The sequence below is a fragment of the Onthophagus taurus genome, chromosome 11 (genome assembly GCF_036711975.1).
Source record: "Onthophagus taurus isolate NC chromosome 11, IU_Otau_3.0, whole genome shotgun sequence".
Taxonomy (NCBI): Eukaryota; Metazoa; Arthropoda; class Insecta; order Coleoptera; family Scarabaeidae; genus Onthophagus; species Onthophagus taurus.
The window spans coordinates 2,757,269-2,771,180 of NC_091976.1; the positions used below are offsets into that span (position 1 = coordinate 2,757,269).

Sequence of the window (13,912 nt, forward strand, 5' to 3'; positions counted from 1 at the left end):
ACGTTCAGCGCAATGTCATATTTACTAAATTTTGGAGTGAAATGAATTGGGATCAACGAAAAGTGATTGTAATCAATCACATAGAAAAAACTGTCACAAAAAGAACGTATATTAAAAGCTTTGAGAGTAGGCGAAAATATTCCTTAAAATATTTTCTCACAATAAATATGAACAAAGTGCAAGTTTGTAAACAAATGTTTCTTCAAACACTTGCTATAGGTGAATATTCCGTTCATGATTGGGTCCACAAGGGATGTTACGGTATGACTTCTAGCTTCGATTTGACCTACAAATCAAACAAACGAACCACTCGACAGGACAAGGTGGAAGATAAGAGGTTACTAAAAGAATTTTTTGATTGTTTACCAAAGTTGCCTTCACATTATGGACGTTCAAATTAGGGATGACCACGATGTATCGATGTTATAAAAATATCGATTTTTTCGTTTCGATATTCGATGTTTTAAATCGATATTTTTTCTTGCGATTATATCGGTATATATCGATATTTCATTCGATATATATGTTTTATTCGATGTTTTGTTTGATATATTATTCGATATGTTATTCGATGTTTTATTCGATATATTATTCGATGTTTTATTCGATATATTATTCAATGTTTTACTTACTGTTTTATTTAATGCTTTATTCGATATAACTACATATTATTTGATGTTTTATTAGATATTTTATTCGATGTTGCAATTTTCTAAAAAGTTTGTGTTGAGTTTAAACCGTTTGAGATTATTTTTAATAATAATCGTTATAATTGATTCGTTTATTATAACTGGAAAAGATTGTTGGCGGTTCAAGAAATTATGAATAACCTCAAACCTGTCTATTCCTGTCTAGGATCGAGTGAATCAGCGTCGATTTTTATACCAATACGGGCTGTGATTGCGGTTATACATTGTGAGCTGTGGTAGTCTATCGATCGAGACGATAGTCTAGTCGTCTAGAGCTCATGTCAGTGGTGTCGTGATTGTCGTGAATATACGTTAAAAGTAGTATTGCTAATATTATTATTTACTTTCCGATAGAACGATTTAGTAAACTGAGAAGGCGATTGATTTTAAAAATATGGCACCACCAAAAAGTGTAGTTTGGAAACACTTTAACAAAACAAAAGACGGATATGCGGTGTGTCGTTACTGTGAAAAAAAAATAAAAACATCAGGTAACACCACAAATTTGATAGGGCATCTCAATAGATTACACAAAACTACAATGAAGAAAAGTGTTGAACAATTGGGATCTGAAGAAACGATGGATATATGTTCAGAAAGTGATCTTCCTGGAACTTCTCAACAAGATTCTGATGAAAGTCGGCCATCGTCGGCAAGTGCAGTTACAACTAATACAAATTACATGCGTCAATCATTAATTACGAAAAATTTTCAAGAGATTAAATCTTTTGGAGAAGGTGGCGAAAAATTTAATGCCATTACAAATTCTATTTTATTTATGATTTGTAAAGACATGCAGCCATTCAGTATTGTGGAATCTGAAGGTTTTAGACAATTAATGAAACTTGTTGTGCCTCAATACAAAATACCTAGCCGACAAACTTTAACGCGAAGGCTAGATGCAAAGTATGACTCTCTGGAGTCAGTTGTTAAGGTAAAGTTATCATTTGTAGACAGTGTTGCAATTACGACTGATATTTGGAGTGATACTATGCAAATCCGAAGTTTCCTGGGAATCACAGTGCACTACGCAAGTGATGGCAAAATGTTTTCCTTTACTTTAGGAGTTTGTGATCTAGAACATCGCCATACAGCAGAGTATTTAGCCGAAAAATTAATGGAAACGTGCAATCAGTGGAACATTCCAAAAGAAAAAATTACTGCAGTTGTAACCGATAATGGGGCTAACATAGTTAAAGCAGTACACATAGCATTTGGGAAACATGTTCACATGGCTTGTTGTGCACATACATTAAACTTGGTGGCTGAAAAATCTATTGACAATACGGGAACTTTAAAAGGATTGATTGGTAAAGTAAAGTTAATCGTTACGTGGTTTAAACACAGTATTGTTGCAAGTGATGAATTAAGAAGACGGTCATCAAAAAAACTTATTCAAGAAGTTCCAACTAGATGGAATTCAAAATATTACATGCTAAAACGCTTCTTGGAACTAAGATCTATTATTAATGAAATAATTAGTAATCACATTAGTGCACCGGCTATGGTAACCGCATTTGAAACTCAAGAAATAGAAGAAGTTACAAGACTGTTGCAACCCTTAGAAGTTGCAACAAAAGAACTTTGCGGTGAAAATTATGTAACTGACAGCAAAATTATTCCAATGATACATTGTTTAAGTAAAAAAATTTCTGAAATGAGTTCTAGTTTGCAGATAGCAAAAGATCTACAAAAATCTTTAACATTAGAAATTAACCAACGATTTGGTAATGTTGAAGAGATACGTTTGATGGCTGTATCAACAATTTTAGATCCTAGATTTAAAAAAATACACTTTCAAAACTTAACAGCATGTTCAACAGCTGTTGAGCATCTAGAAACAATTGTAAAATCACTGACATCACCATTAGCTGCAGAACAAATTGCGCCTGTAGGTTCTCATCACATTCCTGACGAAGGTAAAGTTTTTAATTAAATCCGGTTAGATTAATTACTTTTTTTTTGTTTTTAGAAGAAGAATTTAATTTATGGAGTCAGCATCACGTAATGGTAGAAAAAATGAATAACAGCAACAACGATGGCACTTCAGAGATAGCGCATTATCTCAAATGCCCATTAAAGAAATTTGAACAAAATCCCTTACAATTATGGGACGATATTAAAGGAATTTGCCCAACATTGGCCAAAATTGCCCCGAAATACTTAAGCATACCAGCCACATCGGTTCCATCAGAAAGGCTGTTTTCAAAAGCCGGTCAAGTTTTGACGCAACAGCGAGGAAGGAAACAGGCTTAAAGGAAAACGCTTATCAAAACTTTTATTTTTAAATTCTTGTGATGAATTATTTTTTTAGTTTTATTCCATTCTGTTATTCTTGTTTAGTAGATTTAGTAGATATCTTTTGTTGTTGGTATTAAAAATGTTCAGTTTATTTTAATAAAATGATTTAAAAATTTATAGATACATTTTACTTAAAAAAAAAAATCAAATAAAAGACATCGATGTTTTTTATATAGCTAGTAAAACAGCGAATAGATCGAATAAAACATCGAATAATATGTACTCATATCGAATAAAGCATTAAATACTACAGCAAATAAAACATTGAATAATATATCGAATAAAACATCGAAAAACATCGATGTTTTTTATTCGATGTTTTTGTCATATCGATATTGCACGTTCGATATATCAAATGATGTAAACATCGATGTTTCATATTTTTTGGCCATCCCTAGTTCAAATTCAAGTAAATTGTATTTAGAAACGGTAATCCGGAGCCTAAATCAATGATTTAAGTTATACGAAATTAAGTGCAAAGAAGAAAACAAAGTAACCCTATCGAGAACAATTTTTAGCAAAATGTTTTATTCTATGAACTTGTCAATTCACCCCATTAAAAAGGATAAATGTGATTTGTGCACAAAACATGAAGTTGGTCAATTATCAGACAAAGAATAGAATACGCACAGACGTAAAAAAGAAAGGGCTCGTGAAGAAAAAAAGAGAGACAAGGAAGAAGCAAAAATGAACAAAAAAGGTCGGGTTTTAACAATGGATTTACAAGCTGTAAAAGTGAGTCCGTATGTCCAAGCCAGCACAATATTTTTTAAGTTAAAACTGTGTTGCCACAATTTTACAGTTTATAATGTAGTAACGCATGAGGCAAAGTGTTTTTGGTTTAGTGAAACTGAAGCAGATATGACTGCATCGACTTTTGCTTCTTGCATTATGGAATACCTAACAACAGACTGTCAGAATGAATCTGGACCAATTATAATTTACAGTGATGGATGTACTTACCAAAATAGAAATAATATTATAGCAAATGCATTATTAAACTATTCTGTAAATAATAACATTGAAATGCCTCAATTGATCTCAACTTGCTACCAATTAATACCCTCGGTACCCTCATAACGTGTACCAAATTTGGTTTTTCTAACTTAATGTATTACGAAGATATTCAATGTTTTAAAAATTTAAGAGCCAACATTGAAGGCCTGTAACTCCTCAGGGGTACAACTTAGTATACAGATAAGTTGGGTTAAATCGTCTTAATTTATTGTCCTCTACATGTCCCTGCTCTGTGTCGGTTCTTATGTGAATCATCCTGTATGTATTTTCTGTAATTTGCATCCTGTACTAATAGTGTAAACGATTGTGTTCTTATTTTTATACCGTTATTTATTATGTTTACTGTTTGCACTAGTATGTTACCATGTTTTCAAGAATAATATTTATTTCATTCTTAACTTTGTGTTTACTGTTATATTGTACAAGTACTGGGTGTATCATTGTAAATGATTGTTTCTTTTCTTTTAATTATTTTGTTATAGTTTTTTAAGAATGATGTTTATTTTTATAGATTTATTTATATTTCCTGTATTTATTTTATTAAATAAATCATTTAAATACAGTTTTCATTTCTTTTATTTATACCTAAAATGACAGCAACAATAGTACTTATACCTAATGTATAGTAGAAAATATATCTACTAATTCTAGTAATATTATTTAATATTATGTAAAGATTTATCTATGTAATTTAGGTAACATAACTAAAAAACCTAGCAGAAACATATACAGGGTGTCCCGTTAAGCATACGGAGCGGCTGTATCTCAATAACGGTAAGGACTAGAGGTTTAGGAAAAAAATCCTTATAAGCAAAGTGGGCAAGAGAAATAGCTGGAAATTATTTTGAAGTTCGTAATTCGACCACTAGGGGGCGTAACTGCCATAGAGAAACATAAAATTCCCGCTATCTCAGAAAGTTAGACGATGAGCTATAACTTTGACAACATCATTTAGTAGCTTGGATAATACCGCATCGCTTTTGTTTTGCAATATTTTTCATATCTGTCATAATAAGGGAGGGGGAGGCCAATGCGTTTTCAAATGTTTACATTTTAATATCTCCTGGACCATTCAACCGATTTGAATATTTTTGGTCTTGTTTGAAAGACCATTTCATGCTCTTTTAAAAGATATTTTCAGAAAGACCGCTTGGTTTAAAACAAATAAGCTAGAGGGCGTTATCTGCAGCGGTTACATAATTTTATGATTTTTGAAAAAAAGTTAAATGGAACGGTATTATTATTTCACAGACCATTAATCACCATAAAATTTGCTAAATACTAGTGAAAACCGCATCTCGATATCTCCATCCATTCTCGAATTATAAAAGAAAATGTTAAAAATTCGTATATCTTAATCGGATCAAGTTACCTTAGGAAACAAATAAGAGAGAACAATAATTTTATTATCTAGAACCTTCTAGAACACTTTATCCAAGCTTAGAACTGCTTCAAAACTACTTTTGAGGCGTGTTGAAAAGCCAACGGATCAGTGAAACATCAACAATGATAATAAAACAAAATAAACCAAAACACTTAGAATAACTTAAATTTTTGGCAAAAATAACTCACTAATGTGCTAAATGCCTTTCATAAACCTCGATGCATTTATTTAATCTAGTTTCGACGAAAAAAAAGCGCTGCTTAAGTCTCGGCCCTAGATACGTTTCTACTGGTATTTAGTGTTTTATCATATTTTCCCTGGTTATTGGTTTTTCTTGAAAAGTCAGGTCGTTTAGTCTACCCAATAGATAAAGGGGTGAAAGCAATGTGGGTTTTTCTCGAACCAAGAATGCATATTATGCAAGTTTACATCAGCTTGTGGACAGATGCTTCATGCATCCATAGCATTTGTGATAAAAGGTTTGGATTTGCCCAAATCATATTTAAAAGTCAATGGTAATAGTTCAGTCTGTTATCATAATCGGTATCTGTTAAGGCCTGATGTAAAACAACGTGGTGGAGATATTATTCTCTTGAGAACTCTTGTGGACAATTGTTTTCGGAGTTCCCAGATTATGTAGGATCACATTGCGCACCAATATGATTTACGAATTCATAGAGATGTCTGAATGGGCTACACGTTGCCAGTTTTCCGTAATCGCTAAGTCAATCTTAAAAACACTTCTAGAGAAAAATGTCTTTCTTTGTCGTAATTGCATTGCACATTTTTGCCATGCAGTTGCATCGTATTCGAAACATTGAATTAAATCATCATACGCTCTATCATACGTTTCTGCGTTAGTAAATGACATGTTTACAGTTACCATGGTAATGTGATTTGCTTTTCTCGAGGTAACTGAAACCGATTGATGGCACTCGAGTTTTTAACATTTTCTTCTATAACTCGAGAACGGGTGGCGATATCGAGATGCGGTTTTCACTAAAATTTAGCAAATTTTAAGGTGACTAAGGGTCTGTGAAGTAAATAGTATCGTTCCATTTAACTTTTCTTCAAAAATCACAAAAATATGTAATTGCTGCAGATAACGTCCTCTAGCTCATTTGTTTTAAAGCAGACGGTCTTACTGAAAATATCTTTAAAAAGAGCATAAAATACTCTTTCAAACAACACCGAAAACATTCAAATCGGTTGAATGGTCTAGGAGATATTAAAATGTAAACATATGAAAACGCATTGGCCTCCCCCTCCCTTATTATGACATATATGAGAAATATCGCAAAACAAAAGCGATGCGGTATTATCCAAGCTATTAAATGATGTTGTCAAAGTTATAGCTCATCGTCTAAGTTTCTGAGATAGCGGCAACTTTATGTTTCTCAATGGCAGTTACGCCCCCTAGCGGTCGAATTACGAACTTCAAAATAATTTCCAGCTATTTCTCTTGGTCACTTTGCTTAATAAGGATTTTTTTCCCAAACCTCTTGGCCTTACCGTTCTAGAGATACAGCCGCTCCGTACGCTTAACGGGACACCTGTATATAAATGTAGTTGGAATTACTACTTATTTAGACATATCAACAATAAATTATTAGATAATTCATCTAAAGGAATTGTGACAATAGCTAATCCATTTCTTTTGGCTTTACTACATTTAAGATAAATCATTCATTCTATTTTAGTCAATCTATCTAAAGATGTAGATCAAATGAATACATAATTAGAAAAGAACATTAGTTCTTTCAAGTATATTATCAACAAATCTTCTAAATATTCGACAAAGTAAGTCAACTATTTGAAAATATCTACATCAACTAATAACATTGTTAGGCTAATTTTTAACCACAAATTCTAGATAATTATGCCCAATGTTTAGTTAAATATACCCAATCTTTTCTTTCTGTGAGGACTTACTAGAGCCCAATACGAAAGAGTACGGGAAACTAATAAAAGTTTTTTTCCGTGCTATACTATTTTACGAAGAGTAAAAAGAGAATGCTATCCAGTTCAAGAAGCCTTCAGGGTAACCGAGACATGTGCTGAAGTGGAACTACAGAAGTTAATGGATCACACGGCATCAAAATTAATTTCACATCTTAAAGATGCTGTAGAACCATTAAATAATGACGAAACAATCACTAACTTTAATAAGTACATTGGGATATGATGGTTCCCAGCAGATGCAATTTAAAATGAAATTCGAAAATGACACCGAATCTGATGCCAATATTTTTCAGAGCTCTGTAGTTCCACTACAGTTGGTTTATGGGCCCAACAAGAAAATTTTATGGAAAAACGGCGGGTAAAATGGATGTCGACGTGGCAGTCGTCCCATCCAGCAAGAAAAGGAAGGCCAGCAGCGACCTGGAGGACGAGTACTCGGAGGCCGTGCGTCCTCGATTGGAACACGTTTCCAAGCGGGTCCCCCCGGAAATCCTTCATACGAAGGAAAACTGGGATTCCATTTCGGCGGAGATGGAGAGACTTAGGATCGCCTTTACGAAAGCCAGAGCGATTCCACAAGGAATCAAGATTGAGCTCCCCACTGCGGAAGCCTATCGCGCCCTGGTGAAGATGTTGATGGCTGGTAAACACCAGTACCACACATTTTCTCTACCGGAGGAAAAGCCGTTAAAGGTGGTTTTTCGAGCCGTTAAAGGTGGATTCTGGCCCGATACGACAAAACGTATGCGTATTCTCTATCATTTGTCATATTTGACGTCCGATAATTTTATTTTTATTTTTAATATAATTTTTTACAATGGTAGACGCTACTATCGGCGACCATTTTGACATGAAAATTATTACCAAATTCACTTTACCGCCTTTTTGGACTTCCAAATCCTGCTGCGTGGTTTACGATTATATGTAGAATCACAATTCTTTTCATCAAGGTTGCAAAACGATAAAACGAAATATCATTTGGTTCTGACTTATTTACCAAACGATGTCGTAACATTAATTTTGGACGTTATTCAAAATCCCCCGGCAGATAATTTGTATTTGTCACTCAAACAAATTTTGATTGGCAGACTATCTTTTAGTGAAGAAAGACGTCTCAATAACTTACTATCAAATTCTCAAATGGGTGATCAAAAACCGTCAAAGTTTTATAGATCCATGTTGGCTACTGCCGGCGGTTCACAGGTGGTCAGCAAAGAATTGCTATTCAGACTTTGGCAAAAGAGAATTTCGAAAGTGATATCAGTTGCTTGCTTTGTTATCTTCTGGAAAAAATGATGTTGCTGACCTGTTGTTGGATAAATTTCGCAGCTAGGTTTATTTCGAATAAATCTCATATATTAGCTCAGATGCAGGAACTGTTAAAGCAGGACATTTTATAAGCCTTCGTACTTATAAGGACATTCAGTTTATGTGGAGTTATTACAGCAAGAGGCTTACAGAAAAATAATTTCTTTACTTAAAGATGCACCCAATTTAAGCATATTTCTCAGATTTGAAATAAAGCATATTCCGGGCATGGAACTTATCGTGGCAGATACTTTAAGTAGAGGGCCGATGGAAAACGGAAGAAATTACGATCTTACGGATGCAACAGATGCTTACGTGTTACTAGTACTACAAATATTACCGATTAAAGACAATTTATTGTTGCAAATAGCAAATGAACACAGCGTTCCGAGATTCGATTTGTCAACGAGTAATAAGATTTGCGAGTTCTTTATGGCCGGAGAGAAATAAATTAGAACCAGAAATGATACCTTATTGGCAGTATTGCAACGAGTGTTCAGTGATTGAAGAATTTCTTAAAAAAAACTCAAATAGTGGTACCAGCAAAATTACAAATAAAAATAATTGATTTTCTACACCAGAGTCATTTAAGAATCTCAAAATGTAGACAACGGTCGAAAATGTCAGTTTGGTGGTTGGGCCTTTCTACTCAGCTGAAATATATTATCCACAACTGTCTATATAACGTGGAACAACGACTTAACCCGAAAGAACCGTTTTTGAAAGACGAATTGACAACAAGAGCTTGGGAAAAGGTGGGGATAGGTTTATTCATGAAGTTTAGGCAAACATTAGATATTTAATAATTATTGATTTTTTTTCACGTTTTTTTAAATTGCTTGCATTGAAGGAGTTGAACCAGAATGAAATAATTTTAAAATGTAAAGAGACTTTTTCTCGTTTTGGTATTCTCGATGTGGTGCGTACCTATAATGGTCCGTAGTTTAACGCACTCAAAAAATGCAAAACATGGCAAGGTTTAGAATGGCGAAATTTGGTGTATAGAGATAGTTTTACGTGACAAATATGACAATCAAAAAAAAAACAAATTTATGGGGTCCAACATAACAGGAGAGATTTTTTAACAAACCTTAAAACAAGATATAAAGAACATATTTCTAAGGGGCAGCTCCGCATTTAATAGACATTTGCAAGAAAACAAGCACAGTTCTGTTATAAATAACATTCATTTATTGAAACCTCTTCTTAAATCTAAGAAGATAGATTTATTTGAAGAATTTCATATTCGTAACAGTGAAAAAGAATTATTAATCAACGACAATATCGAATTCAATGATCATAGATATTTTTTGAATATTTTTGAAAATTCCCGCCCACCGATCGACCCGAATCGTCATGCACAATCCGTGAGTGCAGTCTGCACCGAGATCTCTCGGAGAGAAGCAGCTCGTTAATATTGATTTCATTTTTAAAATTAAATTTTAAGGTAAGATTTATTACAAGATTAACTTCACTAATTAATTCTTATTTTTCCCATACCGTTGATAACGATTCAAATTTCAAACCTGTACCAAAAGGATATGAAGTTTTGTAAAAAAAGAAAAAGTTTTTCTGCATTGATCGTACACGATGTAAGTGACGCCATTTTGATTCAACGGTTTTGCTAAGTCATTCTAACTTTTTAATTTTTTAGTTTTTTTCTCAACGAATTTTTTTGGTAACATTTTCAATATTTAACCTTAAAAAACTATTTCCATACCGATGCTTCTGAACCTCAATATAGTTTATAAGATGATTCTTAGCCCCTTTATGATGAAATGTTAACAATTGAAGGTATCTAACACCCTTTAATATTTAAGTCAATTAATATAACATGTTTCCTTACATTTTAGTCGTGCCTGAAAGACGGTTACACGAAGTAACCGAAACAGAATCTGTAGCACCGATATTTTTTAAAATAAATTTGTCATCGTTCTATGCAAATAATTGCGTTTTTATTATTGGATAAGTGCTGACCTGGATAATCTTGTGGATGTGTCTCGTCGTCATAATTTATTAATTAACTCAGCAAAAATAGATGTTAGTGTTTTTGGTCCGAATAGACTTAGGGAAAGAATTAAATCTAAACTTGACATACGCATAGGAAACCAACAATTAACTTGCAAAGATTCAGTTAAAAGTTTGGGAATAAATATTGACGAGAATCTAACTTTCAATGAGTATATTAATAAAAAGATCTGAGCGGCATACCGCCAATTAAAAACAATTTATAACGCGCGGTATTTTCTCACCGGTAACAGTAAACGTTTACTTTGTGAGAGCCTGGTGTTACCGGGTTTTAACTATGGGGACATGTTGTACTCCTCTTTTCTATCTGAACGTATAACTCAAAAAATACAAAAAGTACAAAATTCATGTATGCGACTAATTTTTGGGATAAGGCGACGAGAGCACATTAGTCACAAGTTGGTTGAAGTGAGCTGGTTAAATATGATCAGTCGCAGAAAATTACATTGAATAATAAACTTGTTTATTATTATTATTATCTTTATGGCAGAAGATTCTTAATTTACACCGATCTGAAGCCTTTAGTATGGTTATGGTCATTAACCCTTTCGAGACGGATGTCGGATATATCAGTTTTTCCATAATTTAACTCTCAGACTGGTGTCGGATATATCCGACTTGCTTCTATACTGCTTGTGAAACTGTTGTCTATAATATCCGACTGCGTCAAAACTTACTGTGGCCGTAAAACCGCTGTCGGTTTATGCCGTCACAATTTACATGGCACAGAAACTAATGTCGGTATAATCCGATCTAACGGAGATATTCGACAGTAACCGAGAGTGCAGGTGCGATGAATATGCGTTGCACATGTTTGTTTCAATTTCTTCAGTAATGTACAAAATGTCATCGGAAGACGATGCAGGTCCCTCACGTCCTAAAAGAGCCAAAAAAATTGATACCCAATCCAACAACTGGTGTGGTTTAGGTGACAAAGAAGTTAGAGATATTCTAAAAGTTGTGGATAACCTCGACGACTGTTATCTAAGCGAAGACGAACCATTTACTGATAGCAGAAGTGAATATAATCCCGAATCATCGAGCGAAAGTGAGTCTTGAGAGTGCTGATAGTGGTGACGATTACTTAGAAAATGCGAACGACACCACTGAAAATAATAACGAGAACGAAGAAGAGGCACAGCCGCTTCATGAGATCAATATACAGTGGACAGATAACGAATTTAAGCCTAAGAAACATGCGTTTATAAGTGATCAATGTGGTGTAAATCCAGATTTCAATCTCAGTTCAAATTCAACTGAATTACACGACTTCTCGAGCATTTTCACAGAAGACATTGTTGACATAATCGTACATGAAACAAATCGCTATGGTGCAGAAAATACAAATGACTGGAAAGATCTTCATAAGTCAGAGTTTTATGTGTTTTTAGCACTAAATTTACTAATGCCGAGAAACAAAAAATTATCTTTGCATGAGTATTGGTCATCTAATAAATTCTCCTATTTTTGGACAATGCATGTCAAGAGATAGGTTTCAATCGATATATAGACATTTGCATTTCAGCAACAACAACGAAGCTTCAAAGCATGATCGTCTTTTCAAAATTAGAAATGTGTTAGAAAAAGTCAAAGAAAGATTTAAGAATGCAATGTATCCATTTGAGTCTCTTGTTATTGACGAAAGTTTGGTACTTTTCAAAGGACGCCTTGTATTTAAACAATACATAACATCGAAGAGGCATCGTTTCGGAATCAAGTTGTATGTCTTGTGCGACTGCGAGACAGGCTACATTCTAGATTTTATTGTTTATATTGGAAAGGAGACAGATATTAACACCAAAACTAATCCTCTTTTGGGAATTACAGGTGCAGTTGTAATTAAATTGTTGACGCCATACCTAGATAAAGGACATTCCCTCTATTATACCGATAATTTCTACATGAGCCCTTCGCTATCTTTATTTCTGCTCAATAGAAAAACGAACACCTGTGGAACAGTGCGACAAAATCGGAGAGGTATGCCAGATGTAAAGAAAAATTGAATAAAGGGGAGACGGTATGGAAAAGCACTGAGAAATTATTAGCCTTGAAATGGAAGGACCGCAGGGATGTAACCATGTTTTCTACAATGCATGAAAACCAAATAGTTACTCTTCCTAAACTGGACCGTAAATCTGGAGATAATATAAAGAAGCCCTTGTGCGTGTTAGACTATAATGCACAAATGGGAGCTGTTGATCGATCGGATATGCTAATAAGCAGTATAGATTCTATGAGAAAAAACGTCAAATGGTACAAGAAATTGTTTTTTCATGTCTTGGACATTTGTTTACTAAATAGTCATGCATTATTTTTGACACAAAATGAGAAAAAGTTTCCGCTAGCTGTATTTCATAAGAATGTTATTCGTCAGTTATTAGAAAGGTAACAACAAAGATTTCTTGTATCATTTTTATCATTATAATAACCAATATTCTTATTTTTATCAGAGATAGCCTTCCGCGTAAAGTGCCACCTCGTGTTTGCCATAATTTGAAAAAGATTACAGAACGTCATTTTCCTTCATTGGTACCGGTCATCCAAAAATCAAAGCGAGCTTTACGGCGCTGTATAGTCTGTGCCAACACTACCACAGGAGTCAAAAAAAGAAAGGAATCTCGATACATGTGCAAAGAGTGTAATGTAGGTTTATGTATCGTACCTTGTTTCGAGAGATATCATACAACCACCAAATTTTGAGAGTTTTTGTGAAGTGCAGTCAGTCCAGTTTTCTGTATCCATTTTTATTTCGATAATAATACAATAATAAATGTTTAGTTGTTCAGAAATACAGTAATAATAATAATTATTTTTTTTACTTTTCATCTATTTATTTGTTTTTTGTTCTGTCCAGAATCCAGAAATGTTCTGTCGGAAATATCCGACGTCAGTCACGCTACCAATATTAAGACGCCCGTCTGTGGGTCATTGATTATGAAAAAAGTGCCGTCTCGAAAAGGTGAAAAGAACCGCAATTGATGAGGTGAAAGATTAAATTAGAAGAGTTCGACTTTAATGTTAAATACAAAAAGGGTAAACTAAATAAGGATGTAGATGCCCTATCTCGCATCAAATTAGAACAACTAAACATAATGCCGAAAAAGATTACTGACTCAATGACAATGCAATTAGACGATGAAGAATTGTTGCAACTGGTAAAAAAAATGTCAATAGCCATCTACAAGCATAGAAAATCGCTTGGGTTTAGGACAAGAATTTCGAA

General features: G+C 33.8%; 1 protein-coding gene and 1 long non-coding RNA gene across 2 annotated transcripts in view; one reads left to right on the top strand and one right to left on the bottom strand.

Moving 5' to 3' along the window:
* The window catches only part of LOC111416286 (uncharacterized), a 228,921-nt gene that overhangs the window by 65,916 nt on the left and 149,093 nt on the right, over positions 1 to 13,912 (bottom strand). The window lies entirely within an intron of this gene.
* On the top strand, positions 1,231 to 2,945 carry LOC139432225 (E3 SUMO-protein ligase ZBED1-like). Its single transcript, XM_071200672.1, has 2 exons — positions 1,231 to 2,608; positions 2,662 to 2,945. The coding sequence occupies exons 1-2, from the start codon at positions 1,231 to 1,233 to the stop codon at positions 2,943 to 2,945; spliced, it is 1,662 nt and encodes a 553-aa protein (XP_071056773.1).

What these genes read in the sequence shown, in the direction of transcription:
- LOC139432225 (XM_071200672.1), top strand. Translation starts at nt 1,231, where the DNA reads ATGAAGAAAAGTGTTGAACAATTGGGATCTGAAGAAACGATGGATATA. An exon ending in TCATCACATTCCTGACGAAG is followed by an intron (nt 2,609 to 2,661) that starts GTAAAGTTTTTA and finishes TTTTGTTTTTAG; the next exon opens with AAGAAGAATTTAATTTATGG.